The sequence below is a fragment of the Odocoileus virginianus genome, chromosome 24 (assembly GCF_023699985.2).
Source record: "Odocoileus virginianus isolate 20LAN1187 ecotype Illinois chromosome 24, Ovbor_1.2, whole genome shotgun sequence".
Lineage (NCBI taxonomy): Eukaryota > Metazoa > Chordata > Mammalia > Artiodactyla > Cervidae > Odocoileus > Odocoileus virginianus.
The window spans coordinates 24,678,713-24,696,271 of NC_069697.1; the positions used below are offsets into that span (position 1 = coordinate 24,678,713).

At 44.7% G+C, this 17,559-nt stretch overlaps 1 protein-coding gene across 6 annotated transcripts in view; it reads left to right on the forward strand.

Annotated features, from left to right (window-relative positions):
• The window catches only part of CSAD (cysteine sulfinic acid decarboxylase), a 27,670-nt gene extending 16,937 nt beyond the window's left edge, over positions 1 to 10,733 (forward strand). For 4 of the 6 annotated variants that reach the window (XM_020895048.2, XM_020895050.2, XM_020895051.2 and 1 more), the window contains 14 exons: positions 961 to 1,097; positions 1,385 to 1,511; positions 1,589 to 1,679; positions 2,010 to 2,116; positions 2,551 to 2,666; positions 3,342 to 3,421; positions 3,735 to 3,789; positions 7,244 to 7,360; positions 7,436 to 7,500; positions 7,791 to 7,872; positions 8,294 to 8,493; positions 8,617 to 8,668; positions 8,818 to 8,907; positions 9,979 to 10,733. In XM_020895048.2, the coding sequence (XP_020750707.1) occupies positions 972 to 1,097; positions 1,385 to 1,511; positions 1,589 to 1,679; positions 2,010 to 2,116; positions 2,551 to 2,666; positions 3,342 to 3,421; positions 3,735 to 3,789; positions 7,244 to 7,360; positions 7,436 to 7,500; positions 7,791 to 7,872; positions 8,294 to 8,493; positions 8,617 to 8,668; positions 8,818 to 8,907; positions 9,979 to 10,152 (1,482 nt within the window). In that variant the 5' untranslated portion in view covers positions 961 to 971 and the 3' untranslated portion in view covers positions 10,153 to 10,733. The other 2 variants (XM_020895052.2, XM_070454366.1) reach the window with 2 other exon arrangements.
• The last annotated feature ends 6,826 nt before the right edge of the window (positions 10,734 to 17,559 follow it).

Sequence of the window (17,559 nt, forward strand, 5' to 3'; positions counted from 1 at the left end):
GTTCTGAGAAGACTCCAGGGGTTGGGACGAAAAGAGATTGGCCTCTGAAAGTGAAAGTCGCTCAGTCGTGTCCAACTCTTTGCGACCCCATGGACTGTAGAGTCCATGGAATTCTCCAGGCTAAAATACTGGAGTGGGTAGGCGTTCCCTTCTCTAGGGGATCTTCCCAACCCAAGGGTTGAACTCAAGTCTTCAGCACTGCAGGCGGATTCTTTACCAGTTGAGCCACGTCTGAGGCCTGCCTAAACCATTTTACCTCCCTAGTCTTGCTCCAGGTTGCTCCCCACCTCAGCCTCTAGGGTCAGCTGCTGCAGTTTCCTGCCTCTGTCCCACTCCCCACTCTTACCTCTTAGCCTAGCAGCCCTTTCTCTGATCCCCTCTCCAGACCCTTTGGTTCTCGGTGGGAAGTCGGATGTCCTGCTGGTTCTCCTCTCTGCTCCTCTCCAGCCTGAAGTGGAGGTGGCACGTGTTTCTGCCTTATATCTGCTCTCCTCCTTTCATCCTATCAGCTAACGATTATTCAGGAAACTTATCTCAACCTGTTGGCCCTGTCCCAAATCTTTAGGGCAAGGGTCACGAGAGTGAGGTCATGGTCACGTGACTGCTGCCTATACCTTGCCCCCTCTGCTCCGCTGGTCCTAACACTCTAAAAAGCCAACTGTGTCCCCTGCTTCCAGTTTATCTGGACAGAGACCTGAGCAGAAAAGGTAAGCTTCTCATCTTTGCCTTCGGTGAACAGAGGCCACTGGATTCTATCTGCTCAGCACTAACCTCCTTTTTCTTTCCTGCCTGTCTCTGCTGCCTGTCTCCCTGGATACTCTCACTTGTCCTTACCTGTACAGTGAAGGCTGGGCCTTAGGCCCGTTCTGGAGTTGAAGAATGGGTTAGGTTAGGTCTCACTGGTTAGGTCTGGGTGGGGTCCACAGGCTGAGTAGGGAATAACTCCTGCTCTGCTCACAGATTTTCTCCTGATGGCTGACTCTCAACCTCTCCTCTCCCTTGATGGGGACCCTGTGGCTGCAGAAGCCTTGCTCCAGGATGTGTTTAGGATTGTGGTGGATGAGGTCATTCGAAAAGGGACCAATGCCTCCGAGAAGGTGGGTCTTTTCTCCCTCCTCCTCCTCCTGTCCATCAGACCTGACTCAGAGCTTTCCTCCTCTGTCCAGGCTTCTCCCCAGAACCCATTACCGCCTCATTGTGTGCCTCAGGGATTGCATACTGGATCAGACTGTGTTTATTTACCCTTGTTCACGTGCTGCTTGGAAAACATTCCAAACTGGTGTTGAGTGCCAGCTTGTGGTGTCTGTTGTCTGTTGAGATGTGGTTTGGGCAACCAGTCAGTTGGGTGCCTCAGTGCCCCGGAGTCTCCTGCTGCTCCTCCTAGGTCTGTGAGTGGAAGGAGCCCGAGGAGCTGAAGCAGCTGCTGGACTTGGAACTGCGGCACGAGGGCGAGTCACAGGAGCAGATCCTGGAGCACTGCCGGGCCGTGATCCGCTACAGCGTGAAGACCTGTGCGTCTGGGGCTTGGGGGAGGTGTGTCTGGAATTTGTGCCCAGCTCCACTCTGAGCCTGCGTCCCCCATCTCCAGGTCACCCTCGTTTCTTCAACCAGCTCTTCTCAGGGTTGGATCCCCATGCGCTGGCCGGGCGCATTGTCACAGAGAGCCTCAACACCAGCCAGTGAGCCATCCCAGGACCCCCGCCCTCCACGCCACAAAGGATTTGGGTTTGTGGGAGACAGGCCCCGGGAGCAGGAGAGGAGAATGGTGTCTGCCCCCCTCTCTTTTTGAGGAATCTCTGCTGGCAGAGTCTTTCCCCTCCTACCCTTCGGGTTCCCTTTCCCCAACTTCATCTTGCATCCCGGCTCCAGTGTTGTCTCATTCTTTCTTTCCTGGTTCTCTGTCACCAACTCAGTTTTCTCTTTAGTCCCTCCTTTCACTCACACTCTCCACCTCCTCTGAGAGTCCCTCCCAGTCTCTTTCCCTTTCTCATCATTCCTTCTCCTGGCAGGTACACGTACGAAATCGCCCCTGTGTTTGTCCTCATGGAGGAGGAGGTGCTGAAGAAACTCCGGGCCCTGGTGGGCTGGAGTTCTGGGGACGGGGTCTTCTGCCCTGGTATGTGAAGAGGAGGGGGCCTTTTCAAGAGTTCCTCCTCCCCCACCATCCTCGTTCTCTGGGCTGGCCAGGAGGGGTGATTCTCCTTTGTTTCTTCTCCAACTGGGCTGGGGCCAAACCAGAGAGAAGCTGCCCAGTCCCCTGTATCCTCATGTTTGCCAAACAGTCCATGGGATTGGTGCCTGCTGTCCTGGTGGGGAAGTGGGGGTGGAGGGTGGATCCTGGATCGGCCCAGGGTGAGGAGCAGGGGTAATCAGGAGATCTGCAGATCCTGCCATTCTGGGTCACCAGCATGCCATTTTTCAAGTTCCTCGGACCCCCTGGCCAGGTAGCCAGTCACTTGTGCTTCTGGGTGGAGAGTTCAGGAGAGCCAAGCTCCAGTTTTGACCCACTGCCACTTCCTCTTGCCACCACCCATTCTTTCCCTGTGACAGGTGGCTCCATCTCCAACATGTATGCTCTGAACCTGGCCCGCTATCAGCGATACCCAGACTGCAAACAGAGGGGCCTCCGGGCACTGCCACCCTTGGCCCTCTTCACATCGAAAGAGGTGGGAAGGGCACAGGCCTACCCTGGGCTCCCGATTCTAATCTCCAGCCAGCTGAGTCTGGGACCCGCGACTCAGCCTGCCCAGACCCTTCTCCTCCGAGGCTGGCCTCCCCCATAGGCGGATGTGCCTCCTTCCAACCAGAGGGGCTGTGTAAGGGCCCTTTTTCACTGCCTGCTGTCTGGGGTAGCGGAGGGGGCATCCAGTGCAGTGTACACAGTCCACACCCTTTTTCCTGAGAGTGTGGACCAGTGGCATCACTATCACACTTCTTCTTGTTTAGTCACTAAGTCATGTCCGACTCTTTGCAACCCTGTGGACTGTAGCCTGCAGGCTCCTGTGTCCGTGGGATTTTTCAGGCAAGAATACTGGAGTGGGTTGCCATTTCCTTCTCCAGGGGATCTTTCCCACACAGGGATTGGACCCATGTCTCCTGCATTGCAGGCATATTCTTTACCACTGAGCCACCGGGGAAGATGAGTATCACTTGGGAGCTTGTTAGAAATGCAGAATCTTTGGCTCCTGTGCAAACCTACTGAATATGAATCTGCATCTTTACCAGACACACTGGTGATTTGTAGGCATGTGAATGTTTGAGCAGCCCTGGTCTACAGGGTCTCAGCCATTTAACCAGTCTTTTTCTTTCCCACCCTCCCTGCCCTCTTCCTTTGCCCACAGTGTCATTATTCCATCAAGAAAGGAGCTGCTTTTCTGGGACTTGGCACCGACAGTGTCCGAATGGTCAAGGCAGATGAGAGGTGAAGGTCCTTATGTCTGCGTGGCTCAGACCCAGCCTGGCACAACATGCCTTCCCCTTGCCAGAGGCTCTGGCCGTGGGCCCACGCCGCGGCCGACGTCTCTCCCTGCTCTCTTCCCTCCGAGTTGCCTCTCCTGTCTCCCAGTGCCTGCTAGAGTCTCCGCCCTGTCCCCTGAGATCTGTTTACCCCTCTTAGGGAAAAGTCAACATTGTGGCCTCCCCATTGCTAACCACATGTTACCCTGCTCTTGAAAGTTCTGCCGCCTAGCCTAGAGAATCTATTACTTCTCTACCCACTCAGTTTTCTTTTCCAGAGGGAAAATGATCCCTGAGGATCTGGAGAGGCAGATCAGCTTGGCCAAGGCCGAGGTAGGTGAGTGAGAGGTGCCCGGGCAGTGGAGCCGGGCCCCTCTGTCCCTTCCTTGGAGGGGTCTTTGACTGGCCCTGCTCAAGGCTCCCCTCGTCTCTCCCCCTGTGCCCTGTGCCTGTCTTCCCTGGTGGGCTGAAGTGATCCCTCCCGAGTGAGTGTTCCCAGTCCTGCCGAGACCCACGAGCAGAATCAGACCCTGGGACAAGGGCAGAACTGAGTCCCTGAGTAGAGTCCCAGGGGGCACTGCAGGGAGGATGTTGGGGACCTGGAGGGTAGCGCAGAAGGTTTCTGTGAGTTGGGAGGGTCTGTGCAGCGTGGACTTGGAGTAATGGGAGATGTGGAGGCCCCTTCACCCAGGGGACGCAGAAGTGCTGCAGCCATCTTAGAGGGCATTTCAGCACTGTCTGTACCATTTTTAAATACATCTATCCATTGACTCAGAGTCCTTCTACTAGGATTAGCCTGTAAATTTTCATTACAACTGCTTAGAATTGTGTGCGCTGGGGCAAAGTATAAAATTAAAAAAAAAATTTTAGTATTCATCAATAGATAAATTATGGTGTTATCTGTGTCAGTTTCTTCCTTTGTAAAATAAGCATGATATAGAACTGATCACAGAGTTGTTATAAGGCTGAAATTAATAGTATGTAAAGCACTTGGAACACTGAAGCAGTATATACATTAGCTGCCATTGTTGTTACAGTTATTGTTAGAGTAGCATGTAGCCATTTAAAAGAATAAGATGGGAATATATGTATTAACATAAAAATGCCTCAACTATGTACTTAAGTATAAATTTTAAAAATATGTTTATATCGCCACATGCAAATGGTTGCAGCACCACTTTTTTTTAACTTTTTATTTTGTATTGGGGTATAGCCAGTTAACAATGTTGTGATAGTTTCAGGTGAATAGCAAAGGGATTTAGCCATACAGATACATGTATCCATTCTCCCCCAAACTCCTCTCCTGTCCATGCTGCCACTTAGCATAGAGCAGAGTTCAGTTAGTCCTTGTTGGTTATCGATTTTAAATACAGCTGTGTGCACATGTCCATCCCAAACTCTCATCCTCCTTCTCCCATCCCTGGAAACCATAAGTTTGTTCTCTGTGAATCTCTTTCTGTTTTGTAACTTCATTTGTATCATCTCTTTTTAGATTCCTCATATAAGGGATGTCATAGGGTATTTCTTCTTCTCTGTCTGACTTACTTCATTCAGTATGACAATCTCTGGGTCCGTCCATGTTGTTGCAAGTGGCAGTATTTCATTCTTTTTAATGGCTGAGTAATATTCCATTGTATGTGTACCACATTTTCTTTATCCATTCCTCTGTTGATAGACATTTAGGTTGCTTCCATGTCTTGGCTATTGTAAACAGTGTGCAGCAGTTTTTGAAAATGTCTGTTTTCCCCAGCGAATTGTCTTGGCATCCTTGTTAAAACCCAATGAGGGTTTAAGTGTGAGGATTTATTTCTAGACTCTCAGTCTATTCCATTGATCTGCATGGCTATCCTATAGACCACACTGTCTTAATGTAGCTTTGTAGTACATTTTGAAATCAGCATTTGTGAGTCCTCCAACTTTGTTCTTTTTCAGGATGGTTTTGGCTTTCTAGGTCCCTTAAATTTCCACTTGAATTTTAGGCTCAGTTTGTCAATTTCTGCAAAGGAACCAGTTGGGATTTTGATAGGAATGTGTTCAATTTGTGGATCCATGAACATGGAATGTCTCTGTTTATTTAGGTCTTCTTTGATTTCTTTTCAACAGTGCTTTGTAATTTTCACAGTATATGTTTTGCATTTCTTTTATTGAATTTATTCCTAAGTATTTTATTATTTTCAGTGTTCTTATAAATGAAATTTTCTTGTTTTCTATTTTTGATTGTTGATTTCTAATGTGTAAAAATACAACTGATTTTTGAATACTGATCTTGTACTCTGCAAATTTGCTGAACTCATTTATTAATTCTCAGTCTTTTCAAGGAGTTCCTTAGGATTTTCTAGATAAAATATGTTATCTGTAAATACAGGTAATTTGCTTTTTTTCCTTTTTAATATGGATGCCTCTTATTTATTTATTTTTATTTTTTTCATTTATTTTTATTAGTTGGAGGCTAATTACCTTACAGGATGCCTCTTATTTAAAAAAAACTTTTTTCTCTTTACTCACAAACTAGACAAGATCGGCATTAAGAGTATTTTATTTAATTGGCCATGTCGGATCTTTGTTGCGGTTCGAGGGTTCCTCTCTAGTTGTGGCACAGGAGCTGTAGAGAATGTGGGCTCAGTGGGTGCAGTAGTTACAGGGCACTGACTTCGTTGCCTGTGGCATCTGGGATCTTAGTTCCTGGGCCAGGGAACCCATGTCCCCTGCATTGGAAGGCGGATTCTTAGCGACTGGAACACCAGGAAAGTCCCTGGATGACTCTTATTTTTTTTTTTACCTAATTGCCCTGCTAGAACCTCAGCACAGTGTTGGATAGAAATGAGGAGAGTGGACATCCTTATCTTGTTCCTGGTCTTAGGGGGAAGGCTTTCAGTCTTTCACCATTGAGATGATGTTAGCTGTGGGGTTTTTGGTAGTTGCCCTTTATCAGGTTAAGAAGATTCCCTTCAAATCCTTTTTTTTTTCCCCTTGAATGTTTTTATCATGAGGATTTTGTCAAATGTTTTTGTATGTCTACTGAGATGATCACTATGCCACATTGAGATGTGGGGTTTTTTTGTTTTCTTTTATTGAATGGCTATATTACATTAATTGGTTTTTGGATGTTAAACCAAACTTGCACTCTTGGGACAAATCCCACTTTGTCATGGTATTTGATTCTTTTTCTCTGTTGCTGATTTTGCCTTGCTAAGGTTTTGTAGATTTTTATGTCTTTATTTAGATGAGATATATTCTATACTTTTCTTGTGATATTTTGTCGATTTTGGTATCAGGGTAAAACTCATTTCATAGGGTGAATTCAGAAGTGTTCCCTCCTCTTCTGTTTTTTTGTAAGTTAATGAAGAGCTGGTGTCAGTTCTTTCATAAATGTTTTGTAGAATTAACTCATCAGTGAAGCCATCTGGGCCTGCACTTTTCTTTGTAGTAGTTTTTTGAATACTAATTCAATTTCCTCATAAATTGTATACTATTAGAATAGTTAAAATAGTATTTTGATCTTCCAGTGAGGCATTCAACTTTTTTGAAAGAGTGTAAGCTGTGGAGATAGACTATCAGACAGACCTAGGTTTGAATTCCATCTCTGGAGTTTCAGCTCGAGGGCAAGTTTCTTAACACCTCTGAACCCTCATGTCCTCACTTGCAAATTACAAGGGGCAGTAACACATAGTAAGGTTGCCAGGGCCCAGGTCAGGCCTGTGAAGAGTTCATAGAGCTCAGCACCAGGCTCTGGATAGCTCTCCAGATGAGTTCTCAGCCTTGGTCTCCCTCTTCATTTTTGCCACAGGGTGCTGTGCCATTCCTGGTCAGTGCCACCTCTGGTACTACCGTGCTGGGGGCCTTTGACCCCCTGGAGGCGATCGCGGATGTGTGCCAGCATCATGGGCTATGGCTGCACGTGGATGTGAGTTGGGACGGGCCTGAGAATGGGCTGGGCTGAGCCAAGGCCAAGGCCCATATTGTTCCTTCTGCTCCACAGGCTGCCTGGGGTGGGAGCGTCCTGCTGTCACAGACACATAGACATCTCCTGGCTGGGATCCAGAGGTGCATATGGCCCCCTTCACCCTGACTGTCACCCTTCAAATCCTTGATCCAGAGAACACTCTTGGACAGGGGAGCACAGATGGGAATAGGGGAAGGAGGCTGGTGGGAGGGAAGTGGGAGAGATGATTGGGGCTGGGAAGTTAGACATCAGATTTGGGAATTCTCCTCTGGACTGAGATGAGACCAAAGCCCCTTTTACTGGAGATCTGGAAAAGGTGGGGGGCGGGGGGCCTCTAGTTGGGCAGCTCGACTGGGAGCTGTCTGACCCTGCTTTGCTCTGTCCACCCCAGGGCTGACTCTGTGGCCTGGAATCCCCACAAGCTCCTCTCCGCAGGCCTGCAGTGCTCAGCTCTTCTTCTCCGGGACACCTCGGTGGGTCTTCCCCCGCCCTGCTCTGGCCCCCTCCCACCCTGGACCTCCGTTTTCTCTTGTGTCTCACATGAGGGGAGCTCCAGGCCTTACCATGTTCTCCTTACCATCCCATCTGATGCTGAATATATCTGACCACCCTAATCCCCGGTAATGGGCTGTTTCACTCCCCCTGTCTTCAGGCAAAGGAAAAACTTCCCAACATAAATTGTAATCAGAGGGATCCTGAGTCATTTGGGAAGAACTCTTTTGACTGTTGGAAGAAAACCCAGAGAAAGGGTTTCAGTCAGCCGGCAGCCATCCCATCAGTGCTGCCTGGTTCCAGGGAAAGAAACACGTGGACTGAGCTAAGAAATCAGCCAGTGCAGCCCTGGAGGGAATCTCGGTGGGGTGGTGAGGCTGACTGTGCCCCCGCCCTCCGCAGAACCTGCTCAAGCGCTGTCACGGGTCCCAGGCCAGCTACCTCTTCCAGCAGGACAAGTTCTACGACGTGGCTCTGGACACCGGAGACAAGGTGGTGCAGTGTGGCCGCCGCGTGGACTGTCTGAAGCTGTGGCTCATGTGGAAGGCACAGGGCGGGCAGGGGCTGGAGCGCCGTGTGGACCAGGCCTTTGCCCTTGCCCGGTAGGAGTGGGGGCTACAGCCCCGCACCCCTTTCCTGCTCTGTGTTCTCTTGGTTCACTCTCTGGGTCGCTTCTGTTTCTGCCTTTCCTCCTCCACCCGTGACTTCTCACTCTCTGATCACAGGTACCTGGTGGAGGAGCTGAAGAAGCGGGAGGGATTTGAGTTGGTCATGGAGGTATGACCCACCTTGTGCTCTTCCGCGTCCTCCGGCCCCCTGCCCCCAGCCTGTGTCTCACGCAAAACCCTGATGGGAGAAGAGGGGCGGTGAGAGGGGCACGGTCCCTCTTCCTCTGCTGACACCTTCCCCCTGTTTATTCCTCCCAGCCTGAATTTGTCAATGTGTGTTTCTGGTTCGTGCCCCCCAGTCTACGGGGGAAGAAGGAGAGTCCAGATTACAGTGAAAGGCTGTCTAAGGTAGGCTTTCGCCCCGCTCTGGTTAACCAGCTGGTGCGTTTCCGCCCCCTGCTGGCTGTGAGCGGCATGGCAGCTACCTTCGCTACTCTTGCTCTGAGTGGGGACAGTGAACCAGAAGGTGACACCCGCTTGTCCCCATTTCTGTGAGCCTGGGGGATGGAGAATAAGGTATGCTTCTATAAAGTAAGAAGAAGACAGAGAGGGGCATTACAGAAGTCACCACTGTGCAGTACATAGATTGGCTGTGTGGGGCGTTCTGGGAGCTGAGTGAGGCAGAAAGGTCTCAGAAGTTTTACTCACTGATGCTGGGAACAGAACAAGCCTGTAAGGCCAGGCAATATGTCCTGGCCCCTAAGGTTAGATCGGTACTAGGGGCGGCAGATGATCCAAAAGGACAAGAATATTCTCACCCTTAAAGTGAAGTCGCTCAGGCGTGTCTGACTCTCTACGACCCTATGGACTGTAGCCCTGCAGGCTCCTCCGTCCATGGGATTTTCCAGGCAAGAATACTGGAGTGGGTTGGCATTTTCTTCTCCAGGGGATCTTCCTGACCCAGGGATCAAACAGGCCTCCCACATTGAGGGCAGACTCTTTACCATCTGAGCCCACCAGGGAATCTCACCCTTAAGGAGTCATTCATTTAGAAAACAAGCATTACCTATTTGAAACCAGTGTGTTCAAGGCAGTCTTGAAAATTATATATTAGATCACAGGGTACAGATCAAAAATGTTACAGGAATTCAGAGAGGGGAGAAGAAGGTGTCAAGGATGACGAAGGCTTGAAGTTAGACTGAAAAAGCGGTTGTTGAGATTCAGTGAAAAGTCAGGATTTAGCAGAAAATGGCCCGTGTGACAACTTGGAGAATGGTGAGGTGGAGGAGAATGCAGGAGGTAGAGAAGGTCCAGTGGGCCAGGTATGGTGGCAAAGGTATACTGGGGCCATGGTCAGAATCCAAGCAGTGAGTCGCTGTCTCTGGAAGGCAGCTAGGTAGAGAGAGATGCAAGTCGGGGAACCCATCCCTTCCCCTGACCCCAGGCTGCAGCTATAGGGTCCCTCCACTCCTCCTGTAGGTAGCCCCAATCCTCAAGGAGCGCATGGTGAGGAAGGGTTCCATGATGATTGGCTACCAGCCCCATGGTCCCCTGAGCAACTTCTTCCGCATGGTCGTGGCCAACCCTGCGCTGACACGGGCTGATATGGACTTCCTGCTGAATGAGCTGGAATGGCTGGGCCAGGACCTCTGAGTCGTTCCATCTTGCTGCTGGCCTGGACCCAACCCTCACCATCTCCCTGTATCTCCTCCCTATGTTCTCAAGAAGAAACTCTCTAGGAAACAAAGCTGTCTTCATTTTTATGTGCTTTGACCCACTGGCTCGCCTGTAAATTTTGGGCTGGCCAAAAAGTTGGTTCTGGTTTTTTCTCATAACATCTTATGGAAAAACCCAAATGAACTTTTTGGCCAACCGAATATTTGATATTAAGAGGCTGTTTAAATAAATAGTAGGATATCTGTATTGTAGAATATTACTCTGCCATTTAAATTGTATTTACAAAGAGGACTTTTGTAGATAGGAGAAAAATAATTTTAATACAATGTTATGTTGAGAAAGCTGGATAAGACTGTATATATGGTACTATCTGACCTGTATTCAAAAGACTGATGAGATGGAATATGCCAAAATATTAATAGTTTACCTGGGATGGGGTTATAAGCAGTTTGAAAATGAACTTCTTTATGCTTTTTGTGCTCCCCCCCTTTTATGATACAATGAATATCTATTACTTTTATAATAGGAAAATAATAAAAGTTAAATTTTCAGCCATATTATTTAGGTATATTGTAAAGTTTGTTACCTTTCAACAAAATAGTGGGGAATGCAAATTCATTAAAAAGGTATAATAGAGGCTAAAAATAGGGGGAAATTTTCCCAGAAATCTTGAATGGGAGGAGAAAGACCAAAAGTGGAGTTGCTCTGAAGCAATTGTACTTTAATGACACTGAAAACAAAATGGGCACTGATTGTATCTTGAGACCAGAACCTTGTCCACTAATCTCTCTTGAAAAAAATCTTCGCATACACCAAAAAGGTAAGAATCTTCCTTTTCTAATTTAAACAACAGAAACCAAGTTGGGAAAAAAAAAAAAACCCAGCGACAAAACCAGCCACTGTTATGTCTTCTATTATTGCTATTTTCTTACGTAAAAACATCCATTTAACACTTAAAATCCTAGGCTGGTGTTGCTTCTCAGTCACTTTTTTGTAAAGCAGCATTTAGCTACACAAGTTATTCAGGACAAGTGGCAAGTCTTCCAGAACTTTCTGTTATTTCCAATTCCTAAAAATACCATTTATGAAAACAATAACGTGGTCATGTAAAAGTCATCCAAAATTATTTGAAGAGGCAAATACAGACTGTACAAACCATAGTTAAAAAACATCCAAATCTCAAACCCAATTCTCTTGACCATTTGGGGGAAAAAAGATTTTCTATTCATAAATTACTAATAATTTCCCTATAAACTTGTTATTTTTATTATAAATGATATCTAATTTCTTCCAAATAATAAATTTGTTTTAAGAGTACTAGTAATCTGAGCTCCAAGCCCTAATCTTTAAGAGTTATTTATCTGAAAAATGTCTTAAACATTGTAAAAGCAAACTAAAAAAATCCCTGTTTTTCAACTCAAAGCAAAACCAGAAAGCAAAAAAAAAACAAAAAATCTTCAAATTTCTTGACTCACCTCCATCAGCAAAGTATTTTTTAAGGCTAGAAAGACTGGACATAAAATCAGTCACATATTTTTCTCCAGCTTTATGAAACTGATTCTTATTTCCTCCATTCCCAAAATTCAACCTCAAAATCTCTGGATACAATATGGTAACCTGTTTCTTTCTTCTCCTCCCATCCATAGTTACTGAGCTCCCACTGTGTTGTAATTCTTTCCCTGCCTTCCAAGAGCCCTCCTAAGATTGAAGCAGTCATTCCTCAACTGAGGCCTGTCCCTGCTCCAGGGCCTTTGCACTGCTGTCCCCTTTGGCCTCCGTGTTCACCCGTCTACGTGGTTCTTGCTCCCTGATTGCCTTTAGATTTTTGTTCAGATGTTATATCCTTAGTGAAGCCTTCCTTGAATTCTTGATTTGAAATTACATTTTCACCCTCTATTCTTTTATCTGCCCTGTTTTTCTCCATAGCATGTATAAGCATCTGGCATACACTAATTAATTAATTAACTCATTTACTTACTTCCCCTGACCTGGCAACACCTCTGTCCCCGTGGGTCTCACCCAACTGGAATGTCAGCTCTGGGAGCAGAGATTTTGTGTCACTGCCTCCCAGACTGGAGTCTGGTACTTCCTAGGTGGGTAATGTTGAGTGTTTAATGAACTCCAGGTACTAGTTGACTTGCTCTCAGTCACATAACTTTTTTTTTTTTTTTAATTTATTTGACTGTGTGAGGTATTGGTTGTGGCATGTGGGATCTAGTTCCCTCACCAGGGATTGAACCCAGGCCCCCTACATTGGGAGCTTAGACCTTACCTACTGGACCACCAGAGAAGTCCCCAGCCACGTAACTTTTAAGTCAAAGATAAATTCAGACCATCTTCCTCTGGCTCTGAACTGTGGGTCTAGTCTGCTTCCGATGACAGGTTTATGTAATTCATAGGTGTATGTGTGTCAGGGCTGTTTTATTAACCCTGTGCCATGGATCTACTGCTTGTGGGGAAGGATGAAGGCATCTGCAGGTTTGGTCCCTCACCTTGGCCTTGACCTTGGCCTCAAGAAATCATATTTCTATCAAATAGGAAATAAGCTTCTGGGGAACACCTGGAATTACAGGTGAATTACAGTATTGGAATGGGTATTTTTTTGTTTTTGTTTAAAGGGGTCAAGTATTAAAGAGGCTAGCCTCGCCATGGCTCGGGAAGGAAGATATTGACTTTAAAGGGTGGCAGGCCAAGATCTGGGGAACTAAAAGCTGGGTGGGGCACATTGAATGTGGCAGCTCTTGAGACTGGGGTGAGAGTCTTTTTAGGAGAGTGGATGGAAGGGGGCAAACTACAGTAAAGTTAGTATTTGGATACTTGGAACTGTTATAATGCGTCCTAGGTGCTCAGTTGGCTATTTCTCTTCTGTTTATATACTTTTAAAAAATCTTTTTATTTTGAAATAATTTGAAACTTCAAGTACTTCAGTATACTCTTTACCTGAATGTATAATTTTCATAAATTTTATCATTATATATGTACTATAACCTATCTTTTTCAGAACCATTGGAGAGTCATAAACAATATGACTCTTTATCTCTTAATATTATAGTGTATATTTCCCAAGAACATTATCTTAGCCATGATATAATGATCAAATTCAGGAAATTTAACATGACACTATACTTTCATCTGAAGTCTGTATTCTGAAGTTGTGGATTGTCCCAACAATGCATTTTTTTCCCCTTCTAGTATGAGACTCTAGTCCCAGATCATGTATTACATTTTGTTGTCATGTCTTTTTGTCTCCTTTATTCTAAGATAATTCCAAGACTTCCCTGGTGGTCCAGTAGTTAAGACTCTGAGCTTCTTAACAGAGAAGTTTGATTCCTGGCTGGAGAACTAAGATCCCACATGCTGTGTGACATGGCCAAAGACTGAATTAATTAATTAATTAAAATAGTTCCTCAGCCTTTCTTTGTCGTTAGCTTTGACATTTTATCAAAATACAGGCCAGTTGTATTATAGAATGTTCATCAACTTGTTTTTTCCTGCTGCTTCCTCATAGCTGAATTCAGATTATGCATTCTAAGCTGTAATATGATTTGCCATGTGTATCCTTTTCAGAGAAGCACATCACAAGGTCTATAATGTCCATCTGCTCCTTATTGGTGATGTAATTTTCATCAAGGTGAAAAGTGGTCAAGGTGGTATCTGGTTTCTCCATGGCATAGTTACTGTTATTCCCTTTGCAACTAATAATCTGAGGAGACATTCTGAGATTTTGCAAATATCCTGTTCCTCTTCATATTTTCCCCACCTAGACTTAGCATCCTCTCATAAATCTTGCCAAGCCAACTTTTAGTATAATGGTGGCCAAATGGTAGTTTTGTAACTCCAACACTCCCTCCACTTTTACAATTTGGGATTTGTATGGGACTATAAAGAAGAGCCCTCCCTTCTCCTTACTCATTTAGTCGTCTATATTTTTTCAACATGGACCCTTGTTTTATTCAGTAATTTCTAATCCATTTCTATCTTTACTTATTTTTTAATGCTCAAATTGTCCAAGTTTGACCATAGAGAGCTCCTTTTAACTGGCTCCCATGTCCTTTAGACATGTCTTAAAACAAAAACAAAAACACACAGCTTTTGTTTCTGGCACAGCAAAAACCTTGTCCCTTCTCTGCTCAGTCTTGCAATCTGCAAGGAGCCCTGATTCCTTTTAGTGGAGGGCAGCATTTAGAAACCACAACATAGGCACAGGTGTGTTCATTGATACTGGATATATTCATGTACTCTTAAAATGTATATTGACATCCTTGGGAGCTCCTAACCCATCTTAACTGTGCTAAGGGAAACAAAGGACCAGAGCTTTAAAGGGGGGAGTGGCTGGGAGCGGGCATGGGAATAGCAGAGAGAATGGATTGATAACCTAGGATGGTAGTGGGTGAGGTGAGGTACAGAGTTGGGGTGCTTACTTTATCTCTTTTTTTCTTTTTGCGTTTTTAAAAAATAAATTTATCTATTTGGCTGCACCAGGTCTTATTTGCAGCATTCAGGATCTTTAGCTGTGGCATATGGGATCTAGTTCTCCAAGCAGGGATTGAACCTAGGCCCTCTGCATTGGGAGCACAGAGTCTTAGCCACCAGACCACCAGGGAAGACCTCTTGCATTTTTTAAATCTTTAAAAAATTTTGTTAAAAATTAGAGTATAATTGCTTTACAATGTTGTGTTAGTTTTTGCTGTATAACAATGTGAATCAGCTATATGTATACATATATTCCCTCTCTCTTGAGCCTCCCTCCCATTCCCCACCTCTCACCATGATTCATCTCTTTTTTAGAGAGGTTTTTTTTTTTTTTTTTTTTTTTTTTTAAAGTTAAGTGAAGAACCTTGCCGATTGGGTTTTGTATAAAGTGGCAAATTCTCTTACAGACCCTGGTTTAGCATTAGCAGTACAAGTGTTATAGAATTTTCTGTCTTAGAGTTGAGAGGCCAGCACAGGAACTCATCTGGTACAACCTCCATCTGTAGGTGGATTTTTAAAACCCTTATTTTACAAATAAGGCAGCTGAGGCTGAGCAAAGCTCAGATTCTTAACAAGGTCATGAAAGTCTCTTAAGCAGAGGATGTATTTTGCTCTAAAGAGGAATATCATTTGTTTGTATAAGCCACCATCTCTTTAATTTTATCCCCCCAATGCAATAGTTCTGTACTTTCTTTAGTTCTTGAGATCCAGTTTCTGCCTGTTAGAAGATTCTGGTAGTCTGATGGCCTAGTTTTGAAAATTTCCTGAAGTTCATTTTTAGCAAATTCTCTGGTGCCAACATAATGAGCTTGCACATTTCCTTAGTTTGTAACATGTTATTTTTAGCTCTTTCTTATTACCATATACATTTTAAAGTTGGCTCAGAGGTTTAAGTGTTTTTACTGTCAACTGGAGGTGTCGTGGTGCTGTTCCCTTCTGCTACATACTGTCACACATCAATGCTGAGACAGGGCCATGTCCTGAGTGGAATTTTGATTACAATGGAAGCTTTGATTACTACAAAGCTCCAGTAATCAAGACAATGTGGGCTACAGGATAGACATGCAGGTCAATGGAATAGACTGAGAATCTAGAAATAAACCCTCACATTTGCACTTAATTGATTTTCAGCAACGATGCCAAGACAATTCATTAGGGGAAAGAATAGTCTTTTTCAATAAATGATGCTGGGACAACTGGATATCCATGTGCAGAGTTTAACCCCTTTGTCATATTATACACAAAAGTTAACTCATAACAGATCATAGAACTAAATGTAAGACCTGTGCTGTGTTTAGTCGTGTCCAACTTTTTGTGACCCCATGGTCTATAGCTCCCCAGGCTCCTCTGTCCATGGGGATTCTCCAGCCAAGAATACTGGAGCCATGCCCTCCTCCAGAGGATCTTCCCAATCCTGGAATCGAACCCAGTCTCTCCCACCTTGCAGGCGGATTCTTTACCGTCTGAGCCACCACCGAAGCCAAAGAATACAGGAGTGGGTAGCCTATTTTCCAGGGGATCTTCCCAACCTAGGGATCAAATTGAGGTCTCCTGCATATAGGGTGGATTCTTTACCACCTGAGCTACGAAATGTAAGAGCTAAAACTATGAAGCTCTGGGAAGAAGATGGAGGAGTAAATCTTTGTGAGCTTGGGGTAGGCAAAGACTTCTTACATATGACACCAAAGTACAAGCAACCAAAGAAAAAATAGATAATTTTTCTTTTTCTCAGCAAAATTTAAAAATTTTGTTCTTCAAAGTTTGTGTGTCAAGGAGGTAAAAAGAGCCTAAAGAATGGAAGAAGGGAGAAGGAAATGGCAACCCACTCCAGTATTCTTGCCTGGAAAAGTCCATGGACAGAGGAGCCTGGCGGGCTGCAGTCCATGGGGTTACATGACTGAGCATGTGTGCACGAGGGTGGAGGGAGATGGGTTGGTAGCAATTAAGTGGTAGAACTAAAAAAAAAAAAAAAAAGAATGGAAGAAGATATTTGAAGTCATATATCTGAAAGGATATATATCTAGAGCAGATGAAAAATTCTTACAACTCAATAATAAAAGACAAATAACTCACTTTAAAAATGGGCAAGAATTGGGACTTCCCTAAGTGGTCCAGTAGCTAAGACTTTGCATTCCCAATGCAAAGGGCCTGGGTTAGATCCCTAGTCAGGGAACTAGATTCCACATGCTGCAAGATCCTGTGAGTCACAACCAAGACTGAAGATTCTGCTTGCTGCACCTAAGACATAGTACAGCCAAAAAAAAAAAAAAAAAAAAAGACAAGGGATCTGAATATACATTTATCCAAAGAAGATACATAAATGACTAATAAGCTTATGATGAAATGCTCAACATCATCAATTATCAGGGAACAAGATACCACTTCATACCCACTAAGATGGCTATAATTAAAAAGAGAAATAGCAAGTGTTGGTGAGGATATGGAGAAATTGGAGCCTCCTACACTTCTGGTGGGACTATAACCTGGTGCAGCCACTTTAGAAAACAACTGCCTGAAGCTGGAGAGTTTAGAGGGAATGGGTACAAGATTTTTTGAGATAGTGATGAAAATATACTAAAATTAATGAATTCTGGTGATGATTGCACAATCTGTGAATGTACTAAAATTTTTCTACCTTTTTAAAGTGGATAAACTGAATGGTATGTGAATTATATTTGAATAAATTTGATGAAAAACTCATCTACACATATCCTCTCTAAACCAGGGGCAAAGGTGTCCACATTCACTCATTCTGTTTAAAGTTGTGCTAGAGGTTAGAAAAATAGAGGACATAGCAATTGGAAGGGAAAAAGAAAAGTTATCTTTATTTTCAGGTGATAGAATATGTAGAATATTCTGATGAAGCTGCAAAATGGTACTATTAATAGACCTAGTTTAGCAAGATTACAA